Below are 13,717 nucleotides of genomic sequence, written 5' to 3'. Positions count from 1 at the left end.
GCATGAATGCATTTTCAAAGTGGTTTAAAGACTTTTCTCCTTTCCATTAGAGGTCTGAAATCCCACCTCTTATGAACCACCTCCCCTTTCAACCAGTCAATACTGCAAACACGTACTACTTATTTTCTCTAAGTTCTTTATTTACCTGGTCAGTGTTTCTTTCACTCCTAGCTCGTTGCCATGGTCCCAGGCACTAAATGGTCTCTGGTGTCAGACAGAATTGGTACCAAGACATTCGGCAAGAGAACCCTCGTGCCCTTTAGGCCATTAACTGCTATCTGTGAAAGAAATACTTCCAGTTACAGGTTTTTCCTGGGTTTTATAGAACACTCATCCTCACTGCTGATATTGCCCCTGTAGAAAAAAGCATTTAGCACGTTCAACTGGGGTGAGCTGGAGTGAAATGTAACATTAAATTTTGGCAAAGGCCTATGTATAAAATTACTGAGTCACTTCATTCAAAGCGCAGTTGGAATTGACACCACCACAATAAAAAGGAGCTCTTTTTAATGCTTCACATCAAAAATATAGTGAAGCCTGCTCAGTGTTTTTAAATTAGGAATCAGACACTTAAACACACATTTTGAAGCAGGGCTCAGCACAACGCAGTCTTTTGTGTGTTGTCTTTTTTTTATTTTTCTGCAATGCAAAAGAAGACAAGCAGAGAAACTTTTCGAAGAGACTCACAGAAAAACTATGAAGGCAAAACCCAACCATTAAAGAGAAGCCTGTGTCTGCAGCTCTGTTTGGTGCCACTGGATTCAGCAAACAAGGCTTGTCACGTGTAATATCATGGATGCCCAATTCAGAGTGCTTCTGCTGTTGCTGTAAGACAGTCACTAACAAGTTCTCCCCCTGCAAAAAACCCCTCCACTCAGCTTTAAATGAACATTGCAAACTTCTGTAATTCTGTGGTGTTGGTAAGTCCTTTTTCCTTCTATAACAGCCTGTCCCAGAACTTAAAGTGCATATGCCAATTTGGTTCAAGTTTTATAATCTGGAATGTTCTGCAGTGCCTCTTCAAAAACAGTGACAGATTAATTGTGCCTTCCCTCCATAATGGTAAGCCTGAAAAAAATCTTTTTCTGAATCTATTATTTATGTTGTATGCAGTAATATCACACCTATCTCATTCTGGACTCTGGAATATACCGCAGGCCAGCTAATCTTTACCTACCTGAACCTCCTAGGAAGGGCAGTGGGAGGTTTTGAAACATAGCAAAACATAACTGGCCTAAAAATCAGTGAAGAGAAACCATGGAATGCTCTCACAAGGACTCCATGGTTTATTTTGAAGCCTAAAATGCCTGGTTTAGATCTTAAATGTTGCTTCAAAGCTGTAATCAAGGGGAAATGCAGCACCAATAATAGCACATTATTAAAAGTCAGCAATCCTCAATTGTCAGCAGTGTAACAACTGAGTGTCTTATTACTTCTACCTTCTCCTCCCATACACCAAATTTCCTCAATACTGACAAAGTGCATGTATTAATCATAGACTCTGAATGCTAAATGAAGCAGAAAAAAAATATATCTATAAATTAGGTTGGTATTTCTTGAGGGCATCAGTAGAAAACACCGATTTCAAATAATTTTGATTAGAAAATTTTACTTCACAATCCTTTTCCAGATCACAGATATTCATAATTAAAAAGAGTATGGAATTGATGTCATGTCAGCTGTTTTGCCATCAGCATCACAGAGAAAGAAGAAACAATAAAATATGATGCAGAATTCACTCTCCCAATGATTGTCATTGAACTATTACATTAGTAAACATTCACAGTATGAAGTCTCTTTCAATATATCTCCAGCATATAAAGTAGTGCAAAAAAGCATTCCAGTCATTTTGCCTTTGCAGTCAGACCAGGTTTAACAATTCTCTTACTTCATTTCTTTCACTATTAGACAACAAATGCTGCAATGCCTCCAAAGAGAGTTATAAAAATAAACAATTTCTGGAGGGTCAACAGCCTTTTCAAAGTAAATTTCCAGTTAAAAACAAGCATTATAGATTTCAAGAAAAAAAAAATTAGATCTATCTTCTGTAGAATATCGTTTTACAATAAATTTACTGTTTGAAAAACAATGACTATGGTATCCAATGATTTATGGTAGCTGCTATTAAAGCACTGATAAATAGATAAATGACTACCAAACTTCATTGTTTCTTACATAGTAAATACCTCTGAATGCCAACTTTTACCACAGAGCTGTTATTAGTGATGTCGACAGTTCATGCACCCACTTTAAAACTGACTTGGTTTTAATAAATTTTTCAGCCTCATGTGCAAAACACTTGCATTCTAATAAAAATATAAAGTCTGAAAATTTATCATATCTAGCAATCCTTTCCTCAAGTTGTACCACTTAGTTGATATGTAATACATGTTCAGCAATGCTTTTTATTTGTGTTTAACCATTAAATGGCATACTACTGTATGCTGCAGACTCTTGTTTGCATATTTCATTATTTTCACTGCACTCTTTAATGCATAAATATATTTGGAAACGCTCAAAACTACACATCAGTTTCCACAGAATTTGAATTTACACAGTTTTTCTTCTCTGACTCACTGCTATTCCCCGTGTCCTGACTTTTAGTCTCCTTTACACAAAGAGATTCTTTAACTCCTTCTTCCATCTCCAAATACTCTGATTTATCCTCTGTGGATGAAGATGATGCGCTCCTAAATTTCTTCAGTAAATTTGTTGGGAGATAAGGGCAACTGACCGCATTTTGCATCATCTGCGTGTGCTCTTCGTTCTCAGTTTCTCTGTGGTAGAAATAGTTAAAATTGGAGACAATCACTGGCACTGGTAAAGCAATGGTTAACACTCCTGCAATGGCACACAGGGACCCAACTATCTTCCCACCCACGGTTATGGGTTTCATGTCCCCATAACCAACTGTAGTCATGGTCACTACGGCCCACCAAAAGGCATCTGGGATGCTTTGAAAATGGGTGGCAGGCTCGTCAGCTTCTGCAAAGTAAACAGCACTGGAAAACAAAATGACTCCGATAAAAAGGAAGAAGATGAGGAGGCCAAGTTCCCTCATGCTGGCCCTGAGCGTGTGACCCAGGATCTGCAAACCCTTGGAGTGCCTGGAGAGCTTGAAGATGCGAAACACCCTGACCAGACGGATGATCCTCAGGATGGCAAAGGACATGGCCTGCTGGCTGCCCTGCTCCTGCGCCAGGTCCGTGCCCAGGGTGATGAAGTAAGGCAAGATGGACACGATGTCTATGATGTTCATGACGTTCTTGAAGAAGTGTGCTTTGCTGGGACACGCAAAGCAGCGCACTGTAAACTCAAAGGAGAACCAGATGATGCACACGGTCTCTACAATGAAAAAAGGGTCATTGAAGATGGTGTGCTCCCCAGCGTCCAGGCGGAGAGACTCGTTGGAAAGCCCCTTCCCTAAGCTCAGGGACATGACGAATTCCTTGTCATCTCTGAACTCTGGTAAAGTCTCCAGACAAAAGATGACGATGGAGATCAAGATGACCAAGACAGATACAATGGCAATGCCTCTGGCTGGACTGGAGCTTTCCGGGTACTCAAACAGCAGCCAAACCTGCCTCTTAAACTCATTCTCCGGCAAAACCTTTTCCTCTTCCTCTTTGACAAAGCCTTCATCCTCCCTGAACTTGAGCATGGCCTCCTCCCCAAGCTGGTAGAACTTCACCTCCTCAGAGAAGATGTCAAAGGGTACATTGACCGGCCTCTTCAGCCGGCCACCGCTCTGGTAGTAGTAGAGGATGGCATCAAAGCTGGGCCGGTTCCTGTCGAAGAAGTACTCGTTCCTGAGAGGATCAAAGTATCTCCCCCGCTTGGCCGGGTCCCCCAGCAGCGTCTCCGGGAACTGAGCTAAGGTCTTCAGCTGGGTCTCGAAGCGCAGGCCCGACACGTTGATCACCACGCGCTCACAGCACTCATACTCGCTGTAGCGCACGGCGCCGTAACCCCCGGGGCCTCCCCCGTCATCGGGTGGCTGGTCCGAGTACGAAAACTCATCCTCCCCATAGTCATCGCTGTAGTAGAGCTTCCCTTCCTCCTCGTCGTCTTCATCCTCATCTTCATCCTCCTCCTCCTCCTCGCTCAAGTCCTTCAGGATTCTCTCCTCAGAACCACTGAGTGGCAGCAGCTCGGAGCAGGGAAAGGAGGCCCCACACTCCCTGCTCCCCAGGTGGTGGCTCCTCTTCTTGCCCTTCTTCCTCCTCTTACCGCTCTGGCGGCGGGGCAGGCCGCCACGCGAGGAGGAGGCCCCGCGGGCCTGCTCCTGGTGGTAGTGGTGGTAGGGTCCCCCTCCGCCCGCCGCCCCACCTTCCACCGCCGCCGTGGCCGCCGCCACGGCCGCGGCCGCCGCCGCCCTGGACTGGGCCAGCCGCTCGCGCTCCCGGGCCCGCGCCTGGGCCGCGTATCCGTAGGGCATGTGGGTGTTGCAGCCGGAGCTGTCCGCGCTCACCATGGCGACCTCCATCCTGCAACTGCTTGTTTTTGTCTGTAAGCGCCCACCGTGATGAAGTTCTGCGTTATTTACAGTGCCGCCGTAGCTTTCGCCGAGAAGTTCAAAGCCATTTGCGTTTGGAGGACAGTCCCCTGCGCGTCGAGTGTGGCAACGTGGCTGTAGCACTGGATCTGTACTTTGGAAAACCACAGAGACGCATTTTCCTGTTCTCCGGAATGTTTGACACAAACTGCTGCTTCGCTAATGAGGAAAGATGAAATTCTCAGATTGGACCAGAGAACAGCTGAGACCTTGTTCTTCCATCCACCAAGGCCCTTTATTTTCATTTATCTCCTGCAGCCATCACAGCTGTATCTGATCAGCATCATGACTGCCTCACAGGCTATAAAGGCTGCATTCCTCAGGAAAAAAAAAAAAAACCAAAAAAAAAAAAAAAAAACCGCAAACCAAAGGGTACCTGCTCTCTGCAGATGGTTTTAGCTCATCATTGAAACCAAATGCAAATAGTCTCTTTACTCATTACTTGTGCCTGGTAATGCTTTGGCCTAGCAAACTTACTGTTTAATGTCATTACTTGGAGAGTTGAAGATAATTCCAGCCATCACTCCATTTACACAGTGAGGAGGTCTTTGCAAATCCTTTCTTCAGCCTGTCAACAATGTCTCAAACCTGGGAGCAGCACCCAGGGCATCAGCAGCAGTGGTAAGAGGAGGAGGAGGTGGTGGAGTAGGAGGAGGAGGAGATGAAGACTGAGAAACTGGCTCTGAGGTCCCCATAGGACACAAGGGAGTGGATGGGTCACCCTTTGGTTATGGTCATGCAGAAGAAGCACTTAACCTGAGGCACATGCACAAACACACAAAAATAAACAAAACAAAAAGGGAAAAGATTGGATTGTTTTCCTAAAAGGTCACACCGATCAAATGAAACTGTGTCATCTATTACCATGGCATTCAAATCTTCTCCTGCCCACACTATTCACACTTCTACATTACACACACACCCACATCACATGCACAGAGATTTTGAACGACTCTGTGGGTAAGGATGTGGGTGGGTATGTCACATATATATAGAGACAGATACAAAATCCCCACCCATATAAGCACTTGCATCCATACACAAACATATGCATGCTTCTGAAACACCAACACTAATAAAAATACTGCAACACACGATGCATTCAGGTCTTTGAGCACATACGTAAGAGATATATCCACACCAAACGTTAAAGAATAAATGTATCTAGACAAAGAGCTTTTGTTGTACTTGCAGAAACACATCAGATGTGGGAATGTTACATTTTAATCTACAGCAGAATTGTGTTTCGATCACAGTGAACATCTCGCTGGATTTAATTTGGAAACGAGCACGTACGATGCTCAGCCAAGTGAAAATACCGTGATATGTCAAGAAAACAACTGCAGGTGCACTGAAGCAACATCTACATGCAAGCACAAAAAATACACAGCCCCTCACACCCCCCTTTGAAACAGAAGCCTCATCTATAGCCATATCTATTAATACATGAGACAAGGTGAACACTATTAAATGACGTTATTTTTGAAATCGTACCTACGTGTCATGCAGAAGAAGATGCTAAAAACGCCGTTATACTTACTGATCCTAGGCAGAGAAATAGCAGCGCTGTTCCCGCTGGTGTAAGGACCGGGTGACAGCAGCGCGGAGGGGCTGTGCCGGCTGATCCGCACTCGCAGGTGGCTGTGGTCAGTGCGCACCACAGGTTGGCGAGTTATTTCTGCCCCTTCCAGCCGGGAGCCGGGCGAGCGAGCCGGGGCTGGGGGCACCGGGCACCGCCACAGCCGCTCCCGCTCGCCTCGGCATTGGCCACAAGGCAGCGAGCCAGGGTCTCGTCCCCACGGGGCAAACGAAGGCGGTGTGCGTGTGCTGGTCGTGTGCGAGGCGGAACGCAGGGGCAGGCGCGATCGCCAGGCTCCGCGAGTCCGGCTCTGGCGGCAGCTCTGTAAATCAGCGCCGGCTAATCCGTGCGCGGAGCGCGGCTCCGGCGGCGGCGGCACCACGGGGCTGGCTGCGAGCGGCGCCTGCCCCCGGCACGTCCGGGGCTCGGCCGGCTGCCGCCCGCTCCATCCACTTGTTGGGTGGTCCCGCTTGGGGGGACGCGGCCGAGGAGCGGCCGGCCGGGGCGCGGAGCGCAGACCGCGGGCGTGCTGGCGGCCGAGGGTGCGGGGAGATAGCCGGGAGATGGTCGATGGGAGCCGGGCCAGCCCGCGGCACCGCGCCCCCGGCTCTCCCGGCCCGCGGCCGGCCCCTGGCGGCCGCCGCCCGCACTGCGCCGCGCACGGCTCCGATCGGCACGGCACGGCTCGGATGGGCACGGCTCGGCTCGGCTGCTGCCCCCGCCTCGACCCCCGCGTCCTGTTAAGGCCGTAATGGTCGCAGTCGGGGTGCCCGCGCCGGTGAAGCTGTCGCGATGCTGCCAGCACCGGCCTCTGCTCCCCTGGGCGTGCCTTGAAGGAAGCGAAACGCTGGGTTGAGGGTCGCTCGGATCCGAGTTCCAACAGATTCCAACAAATTCCAAAGCCAAGCCCGAATCAAATTTCCCAGGAAAAGAGTAGAGGTGGGCGCACCTCCTCGCCGCTGCCGAGCCCGGCCCCGAGCCCCCCGGCAGGACGAGCCAACATTCCCTCTGCTCCTGCAGCCATCTCGCAGATGAAGCCAAATCAACTTTCGCTCCTAATTCTGAACAGAATGCCGGTCCTAGTTCATGGCTAGAGGGTACCGTGATGTGTTTGGCAGAGTTAACACCTCAAACAGCTGCAAAAAATTCCCTCTCCCCGCTGCAGCACGGGCAGGGTATAGACTGCCTGCTCCTTTTGCACCTAGAGAATTGCAGTGTGGCACATTCCACTCTCTGTAAGGGATGGCTGTGAAAATGCAGCTTGGCCATATTTGACACTACACCTCCAACTCCACCCTCTCAGTACAAACTGTGGGCATTCCTCCTTCCCCTGGTGGAGAAAGAAAAGCCTGAATTGAGAAGAAATCCAAGGCAGCGCTCACACCAGACGCTTTGCTTCAAGGTGTTCGCAGCTGGAGACAAATCCAACATGTGCAGCAAGTGGGTTGGGCATTTCTTCCATTGCCTAGGTCCTCCTCCACAGAGAAGCCAAGGGAGCCTGGTGACTCTTTCTCTTTAGATCCCCAGCAGCACTACCCACATTATCCGTGTACTTCTGTGTCTCTGCTGCCTACACCAGTTACTGCCCATACCCTTCATCCCACTCAGGTCAGTGCCTGACCTATTGCTATGTAGGGGAGCATGGGGAATCAGCCAGATAAACATACTGAATGTCAGGCACCAAGCCTTGCCAACAGTACAGTGAAACATATAAATAGCACCCGGAGCTAACCGTTTTTTCAACATTCACAATACTTCTGGTTCTATAGTCAATATAAAGTGGAAAACATAGATTAAATCACTAATGTCATCCCAAACACCATTAAAATGCGATGTCTTCTGTCAGCACAAAAGCAGTCCAAAATTTGGGTGCTCTTGGAGGCAGCTAAAAAACACCTATAAATTCATTTCCAATACCAAAACCCAGATTCTTCTGTAACCTGGCACAGGAGCAAACCAAAGTCATGGATCAAACCCCTGCCATCACTTCAACACAAGGACATGTATGAAGCCATAAAAATACCAGAGTTGTCATAGCTAAAATTACTGAATCATTAGGAGCACCTAGACTCACTCCTTCATCAGTAAAGTTTAATTCTAGAGGCATTTTCCAGAGCTCAGTCCCTTCATTGTCTAACAAATCTTATGTTGCTTTTTATCAGTAGGATTTGAACACGCTTTTATTTCTTTTTTGAGATGTTTCAAGGATTTGGGACAAAAGATAACAGCTTATTTAGCTTTTACTTCTCTTTCAAAATCTCAGATGCATTGTCCTGTCATTATCTAGTGGCTGTTAAAAATTCAGGGGATATCTGAACGAAAAAGACAAGTAGAAACAGACCAATGACTTTGGCATTCCTTTTTGAGCACTGTTATTCTTTCTGCAAAGCATGTTGTTGAGCAAAGGTAAACAAATTGTGGTCTACGATTCCATGCACATGTGATACACACATCACTGACAATGGGAGAAAAAAGCAGAACAGCTTTTTTGTGCCTTTTTAAATCCATTCTAATGTTATAGGGATCACGTAACCACATACAATTCAACCTAGCTCAGAGGTCTAACTTGATCCAATTTTTAACTGTTTTAAAAGCAAAAAACAAGCTTTAAGTATTTGCAGATAAATACTGTGGCTCATTTCATTCAGCTTTGTATATTCATAGTGTTCAAAGAAAAATTTTTATTTAAGAGATATTACATTTCCTCTGCTCCTTCACATTGATAAGGGACAATATTATTGGTAGAACAAAGAGAGAATACCTACACGTCACTATCTTTGACAGAAATGTTGTGTCATTGTAAAGGATCTCTAAGGTATGCTGCCACACAGATTTGTCCTGTTTTACAGTGATGTAGGTGAGAAATATGCATCACTGCTTAGCTATGAAAAAATGCACAACCATTTAATACATTTCCATGCAAAGAGAACATGAGGTTTACAAAGCTTCATTTATGTTTCTATGCCCAATATTAATTTATGCTGCAATTCACACTGGCAGGGTCTGGCCTCAGTCCAATCCTCACCTCCCTTCTGTAGTCTCTGCAGTGAATAAGACTGAGCGAGCACCTACTGCACTTCCAGACCATGAATTATTCTACTTCCCTTTTAACCTTCTCCTTTTGCTCTTCTGCTCTTTCCTGGGCTTGCTTCCCTGTTATTTCTATTCACCTCTCAAGGCAACACATCCAACTGTAAGATCATCCCTGTGAGAGTGGGGCCCTCCTTTCAAACAAACAAAATGTTGCAGCAGTGGGAACTTGAGATAATCAGCTGAAAAGGCTGTGGTCACTACGGAATTTCAGATGTGCTGAAACATGATTCAGAACTTGCATTTCCCCCTCTTCTCAGCTGTTTACAGTGCCAGGGATCCTGAGGTACCAAAGTAGTGAATTCTTGCCTCCACAAATAAGTTTTGTCTCCCAGCAGTTGTGTCACTTCAGGGAGTTCATATTTTATTCATATTTTACTAACTAGGCTCTGTAAGACTCCCCTGTCAAAGAATCTGGCTCAAGTACTCTTCTTTTGAATAAGACTGGCAGTATTTAATGAGACACTTGGCAGACTAAAATACAGCCTATCCTCAGCCAGTTCTTCCACACAACCTGTATGAAAAGCACATCTGTTCATTCCTTGTGCTTCAGCAGGCTAACCTAAGGAAGCTGATGCTCCAGAGAACAGCAGCCCTTTCATATTTTCTCAGGAAAGTTTGCAAAACTGTGGCCATTCACCACTGAGTTTAGGATGAACAGCAGTAAAAACTGACGGTGTTTTTACTTGGAGAATGATTTCTTGTAGCAGAGTATGGATTTACTCAGAAAACAGGATAAAAATACCACATACGTTCTATTTTTGGACCTGAATATTTCTCCATTCATTCTGAGCAGACAGGGGCTCATCTCAAGTCTATTCTGAAAAACGACAATAGCAGAAAAAAATAATAATAAGGGTAGTCTGGATAGAAAGCTTCTAAATGAGGAACCAGATTTCCAAGATACCCACAGCCACATCAATCATAATGCTGACATCCTTTTTCTATCCAGTGTTACAGGGGTTATTTATCACCTTTTTTTTTTTTCCCTCTCCTAATAATTTGGTTTTAGCTGAAATGGAAGAACCTGGATCATGCACTGTGCCTTGTTACAGATATGCCAAGTTGTAGTGAGAAGGGTGGATCTGCAGTCTGGAAACTGTTATTTTAATTAAATCATGAAGGAGATGAATTAGTTTCACAGAATTACTTAAATTACCATGTCATTGGATTTGCTTTATTTCTGCATTTAAGAATAAATGTATTATTCTGAATACCCAATTTTCCAACTCTGCTGACAGAAAGCGTAATGATTACAAAACCTGAAAATATCAGATGCTACTAAAAATCCCTGTTTGCATATATTTTTGTCCAGATCAGAAAACATTATGAAGGCATAGTAGACTTATTTCTCCCTAGGATTTTATAAGGATGGAGAAAAATCAGATAGTAAATAATAATGTAAATTTGCATTATGAAGTTAACCATGACTCGAGGAACAACTGGAAAGAAACATATGTATGACAAGATATTGTCAAAATATCTCAAAACTATTCCTGTTAAAATATATAAGTGCTGTTAGATGGAAGTTCAGGCCTCTCATGCTCCAGGAATGTGCAGTAGCAAGCTGTTATATGAAGAAGCATGTAAACAAAGGAAATTTAGATGTCAAGAATGGCATCAAACATAGCTCACATATATAGTTGTAGGTAAAAAAAGGATATTTCTGTTAAATTCTGCAAGATAGATGATGGTAAATTTCTAGTAAATATGTTTTTATGATTCCTGTTTAAGAAATAGCTATGAATGGAAGACATGGATGAGGGAACTGTAGGACCAGACTAAAAGTAGGGATACACCATTGTAGTTGTAGCACTCCAGACCATACTAGAAGGCTCTTCATACACTATTGTTGCACATAAATTAGATTGTAAACATAAACACACTGGACTGAGATTTCCTGCTACAGATTTGGGGCTCTAGCTGCAGGAGGTACACAGGTATCTTAGTTCATAAGTTGATGATTGTCAGATGTAGCTTCCAGATGAATCTCTGGGTCAGAAGCAGCTTAGTCTGCCCTGGCATCATTTTGTCACTGCTGACAAACGCAGAACAGCCAGGAGAGAAGCAGCCACCAGACCTCACAGCATGAAGCAGATCAGCAGAGGGAGGACCACAGGCATTTCCCTTTGATGTTTAGAGGTGTGTGAGAGGTGATGCTTTCATGCCACCCTGGCTCTGAAGGATCATTCTCCTCCTGCTGTAATAAGGATGCAGAAAATTGCTCCATGTTTTAAGAGGAAACTCGTTCTGCTGGGTCTGAGTTGGTGACATAACCAGAACTGTGTCGGAATATTCAGATAACCAGGCAAAAGTCTGATTCCACTTTTTTCCAAAATATGCAGGCACAAATCCTGGAGGAATGTGTGTGGATTTTTAACCAGTCTTGCATATCTGAGAAAATATAAGAAATTTTTAATGAGGAGGACTATGTTGACAAAAACTAGAATCTATTAAATCCTATTCTTAATGGCTTCAGAATGAGATTCACATGGGAGCTGGATGTCTGGAAGTTTCAAGTGCCATGTATATTGATCCAAACAAACTGTTCTCCAATAAATTATACTTCCATCTAGTTTATTAGACCTCTCTATTTTGGGGATATTGTTGTGTGATCTCAGGGGTGCATTAAGCACAGAGTTAACAGAGAAAAAGATGTTCCCAGCTTGAATAAACACATAGAATTAACCAACTTTAGCAGGGTGCAATACTTAACTACTATACAAAGTTGGAGAAAAAAATGAATTATTAAGATTATTAAATAAAATAAATATTCTTGTGGCCAATTTTGAACTAGCAAACAGTGCAGAAAAAACCCCTATAATACCCTTTATTGTGGTGTGCTACAAGGGAAACAAATAGTTATGGTTCTTTTCAGTGTGGCATTCACTGAGGAAAACCTTTCCAGAATGGAAGTGCCCTTTCTAGAGTATTGTCATAGGTCTGGGCTCCAGGGACTAGTTGGGAAACAAGAAGTTAAAATAGGTAGCACAAAGGCAATATAAAAATTGCTTTAACACTGATGCAGAAATTGAGTTACTAAAAATACTTTTAAAATTACCCTTTTGAAGAAGACCTGTACTTCAGAACATTGAGGATCATCTACAGTAGTGCTTGAGAGGGCTGAGGTGCAGTTAATGCAAGGAAATATTAAATTCTGTATGTTGGATGAAGCCTTTCCTCCAGAGGGAAGATGAAGTGCTGTTCTGGAAATCACAGGCTGCCTTCCCTCACGTTCACACAGAGCTGCCACAGGCAGGGGAGGGACAATTTGCACCCTTTGTCTGTCTGTCTGTCTGTGCACAAGGCAGGTAAAGCTGCGAGGTATTTGCTGTCATAGCATCATTAGGCTAAAAAGTCATCCCAATAAATAATCTGCACATGCAGATCAGAAATAACCTGTAGAGAGCTGATGTTCTTTTGTACACTGGTGGCAGAGGAACTCCTGGAAAACCCCTGGTTAATATTAGCTCAGTTCTACCCTATTCCTGTCCCAGGTCAGTAAAGCTTCCATATCAACCTCTAAATTTAGAGAACTCTTGTGGTTCTCAGCTTCAGAGTACTACAGCAAATTTCCTCCCATCTGTCAGTGTGGCAACTCTCACTGTGTTATTATGTGCCCCTGGGCATTGCTCAACTATTGTTGAACATGAGCAGGGACAGGAGTTTTCATAGGGAGATCAAAAGCCACACCATTTGTAGTTTATGAATGCAATTATCATTTTTATGAGATCCTGAGGACTGAATTAAACCTGGCTACTTTAAAAATTGGGCATTATACCTGTCAGAAGCCTGTGTCAGAAATTAGAATGTAGAAATTACAGCCCAAGAGTTAATCTTGGCACGTAAGCCCAAGGTTGAAAGCCTTAGTGAAGTGTGTTGTTAAACTCAAGAGTTTTAAGTGGACCTAATGGTCCAGGTGCTTCAGATCTTTCAGGCTGACCTGGATGAATTCCTTCCCTCAACTGATGTCAAAAGCTTCAGTGAATTGTTCAAGACTAGGCCTGTGTAGCTAATTAGTTGGAACTGGAGCCTTCAATAGCCTGCTCTGTGTTTGGGAATGGCTCGCCACATTCCCCATAGGGATCTCTAGAAAAGGCACATTAAACAATGAGCCACCTACCTCCCACCTAAAACCAACAGTAACAGAGTTGAACTTCCATTTTTGTCAATATTCTTCTCCATACCCATTAACTAACAGAGCCTAATGCCAAAGAATTTGGTGAGGTTTCTGGGGAGCTTGAGAAGAACACTAAATTCGCCTGTGCTGGGCTCGTAGATCCCCTTACCGAACTCTAAACAGTAACTAATAAATAATAAATAAAACAGCACTAAACAATGCTCTCCTTATGAGCACAGAGCCTCTCGCAGGGGATTGTTGGTGTGTCAGCTGTGAAAGCCTCCTCTGCAGGGACTGGGAGCTCAACATTCACCCCACTTCTCTCACCACACCCTGAAAGGGAATAAACACTGAATATTGCCCACAATGACAG

The 13,717-nt window shown here is 44.4% G+C and overlaps 1 protein-coding gene across 1 annotated transcript; it reads right to left on the bottom strand.

Moving 5' to 3' along the window:
- Window positions 1-677: 677 nt before the first annotated feature.
- On the bottom strand, window positions 678-4,872 carry KCNA4 (potassium voltage-gated channel subfamily A member 4). Its single transcript, XM_041423301.1, has one exon. It carries the CDS (start codon window positions 4,484-4,486, stop codon window positions 2,522-2,524), a length of 1,965 nt encoding a protein of 654 aa, XP_041279235.1. The 5' UTR covers window positions 4,487-4,872; the 3' UTR covers window positions 678-2,521.
- Between the last annotated feature and the right edge of the window lie 8,845 nt (window positions 4,873-13,717).

Source organism: Onychostruthus taczanowskii, unplaced genomic scaffold, assembly GCF_017590055.1.
Source record: "Onychostruthus taczanowskii isolate IOZ18803 unplaced genomic scaffold, ASM1759005v1 scaffold76, whole genome shotgun sequence".
In the NCBI taxonomy this organism is placed as follows: Eukaryota; Metazoa; Chordata; class Aves; order Passeriformes; family Passeridae; genus Onychostruthus; species Onychostruthus taczanowskii.
The sequence above is the reverse complement of the archived record's forward strand: the minus strand, read 5'-3'. Positions and strand labels throughout refer to the sequence as shown.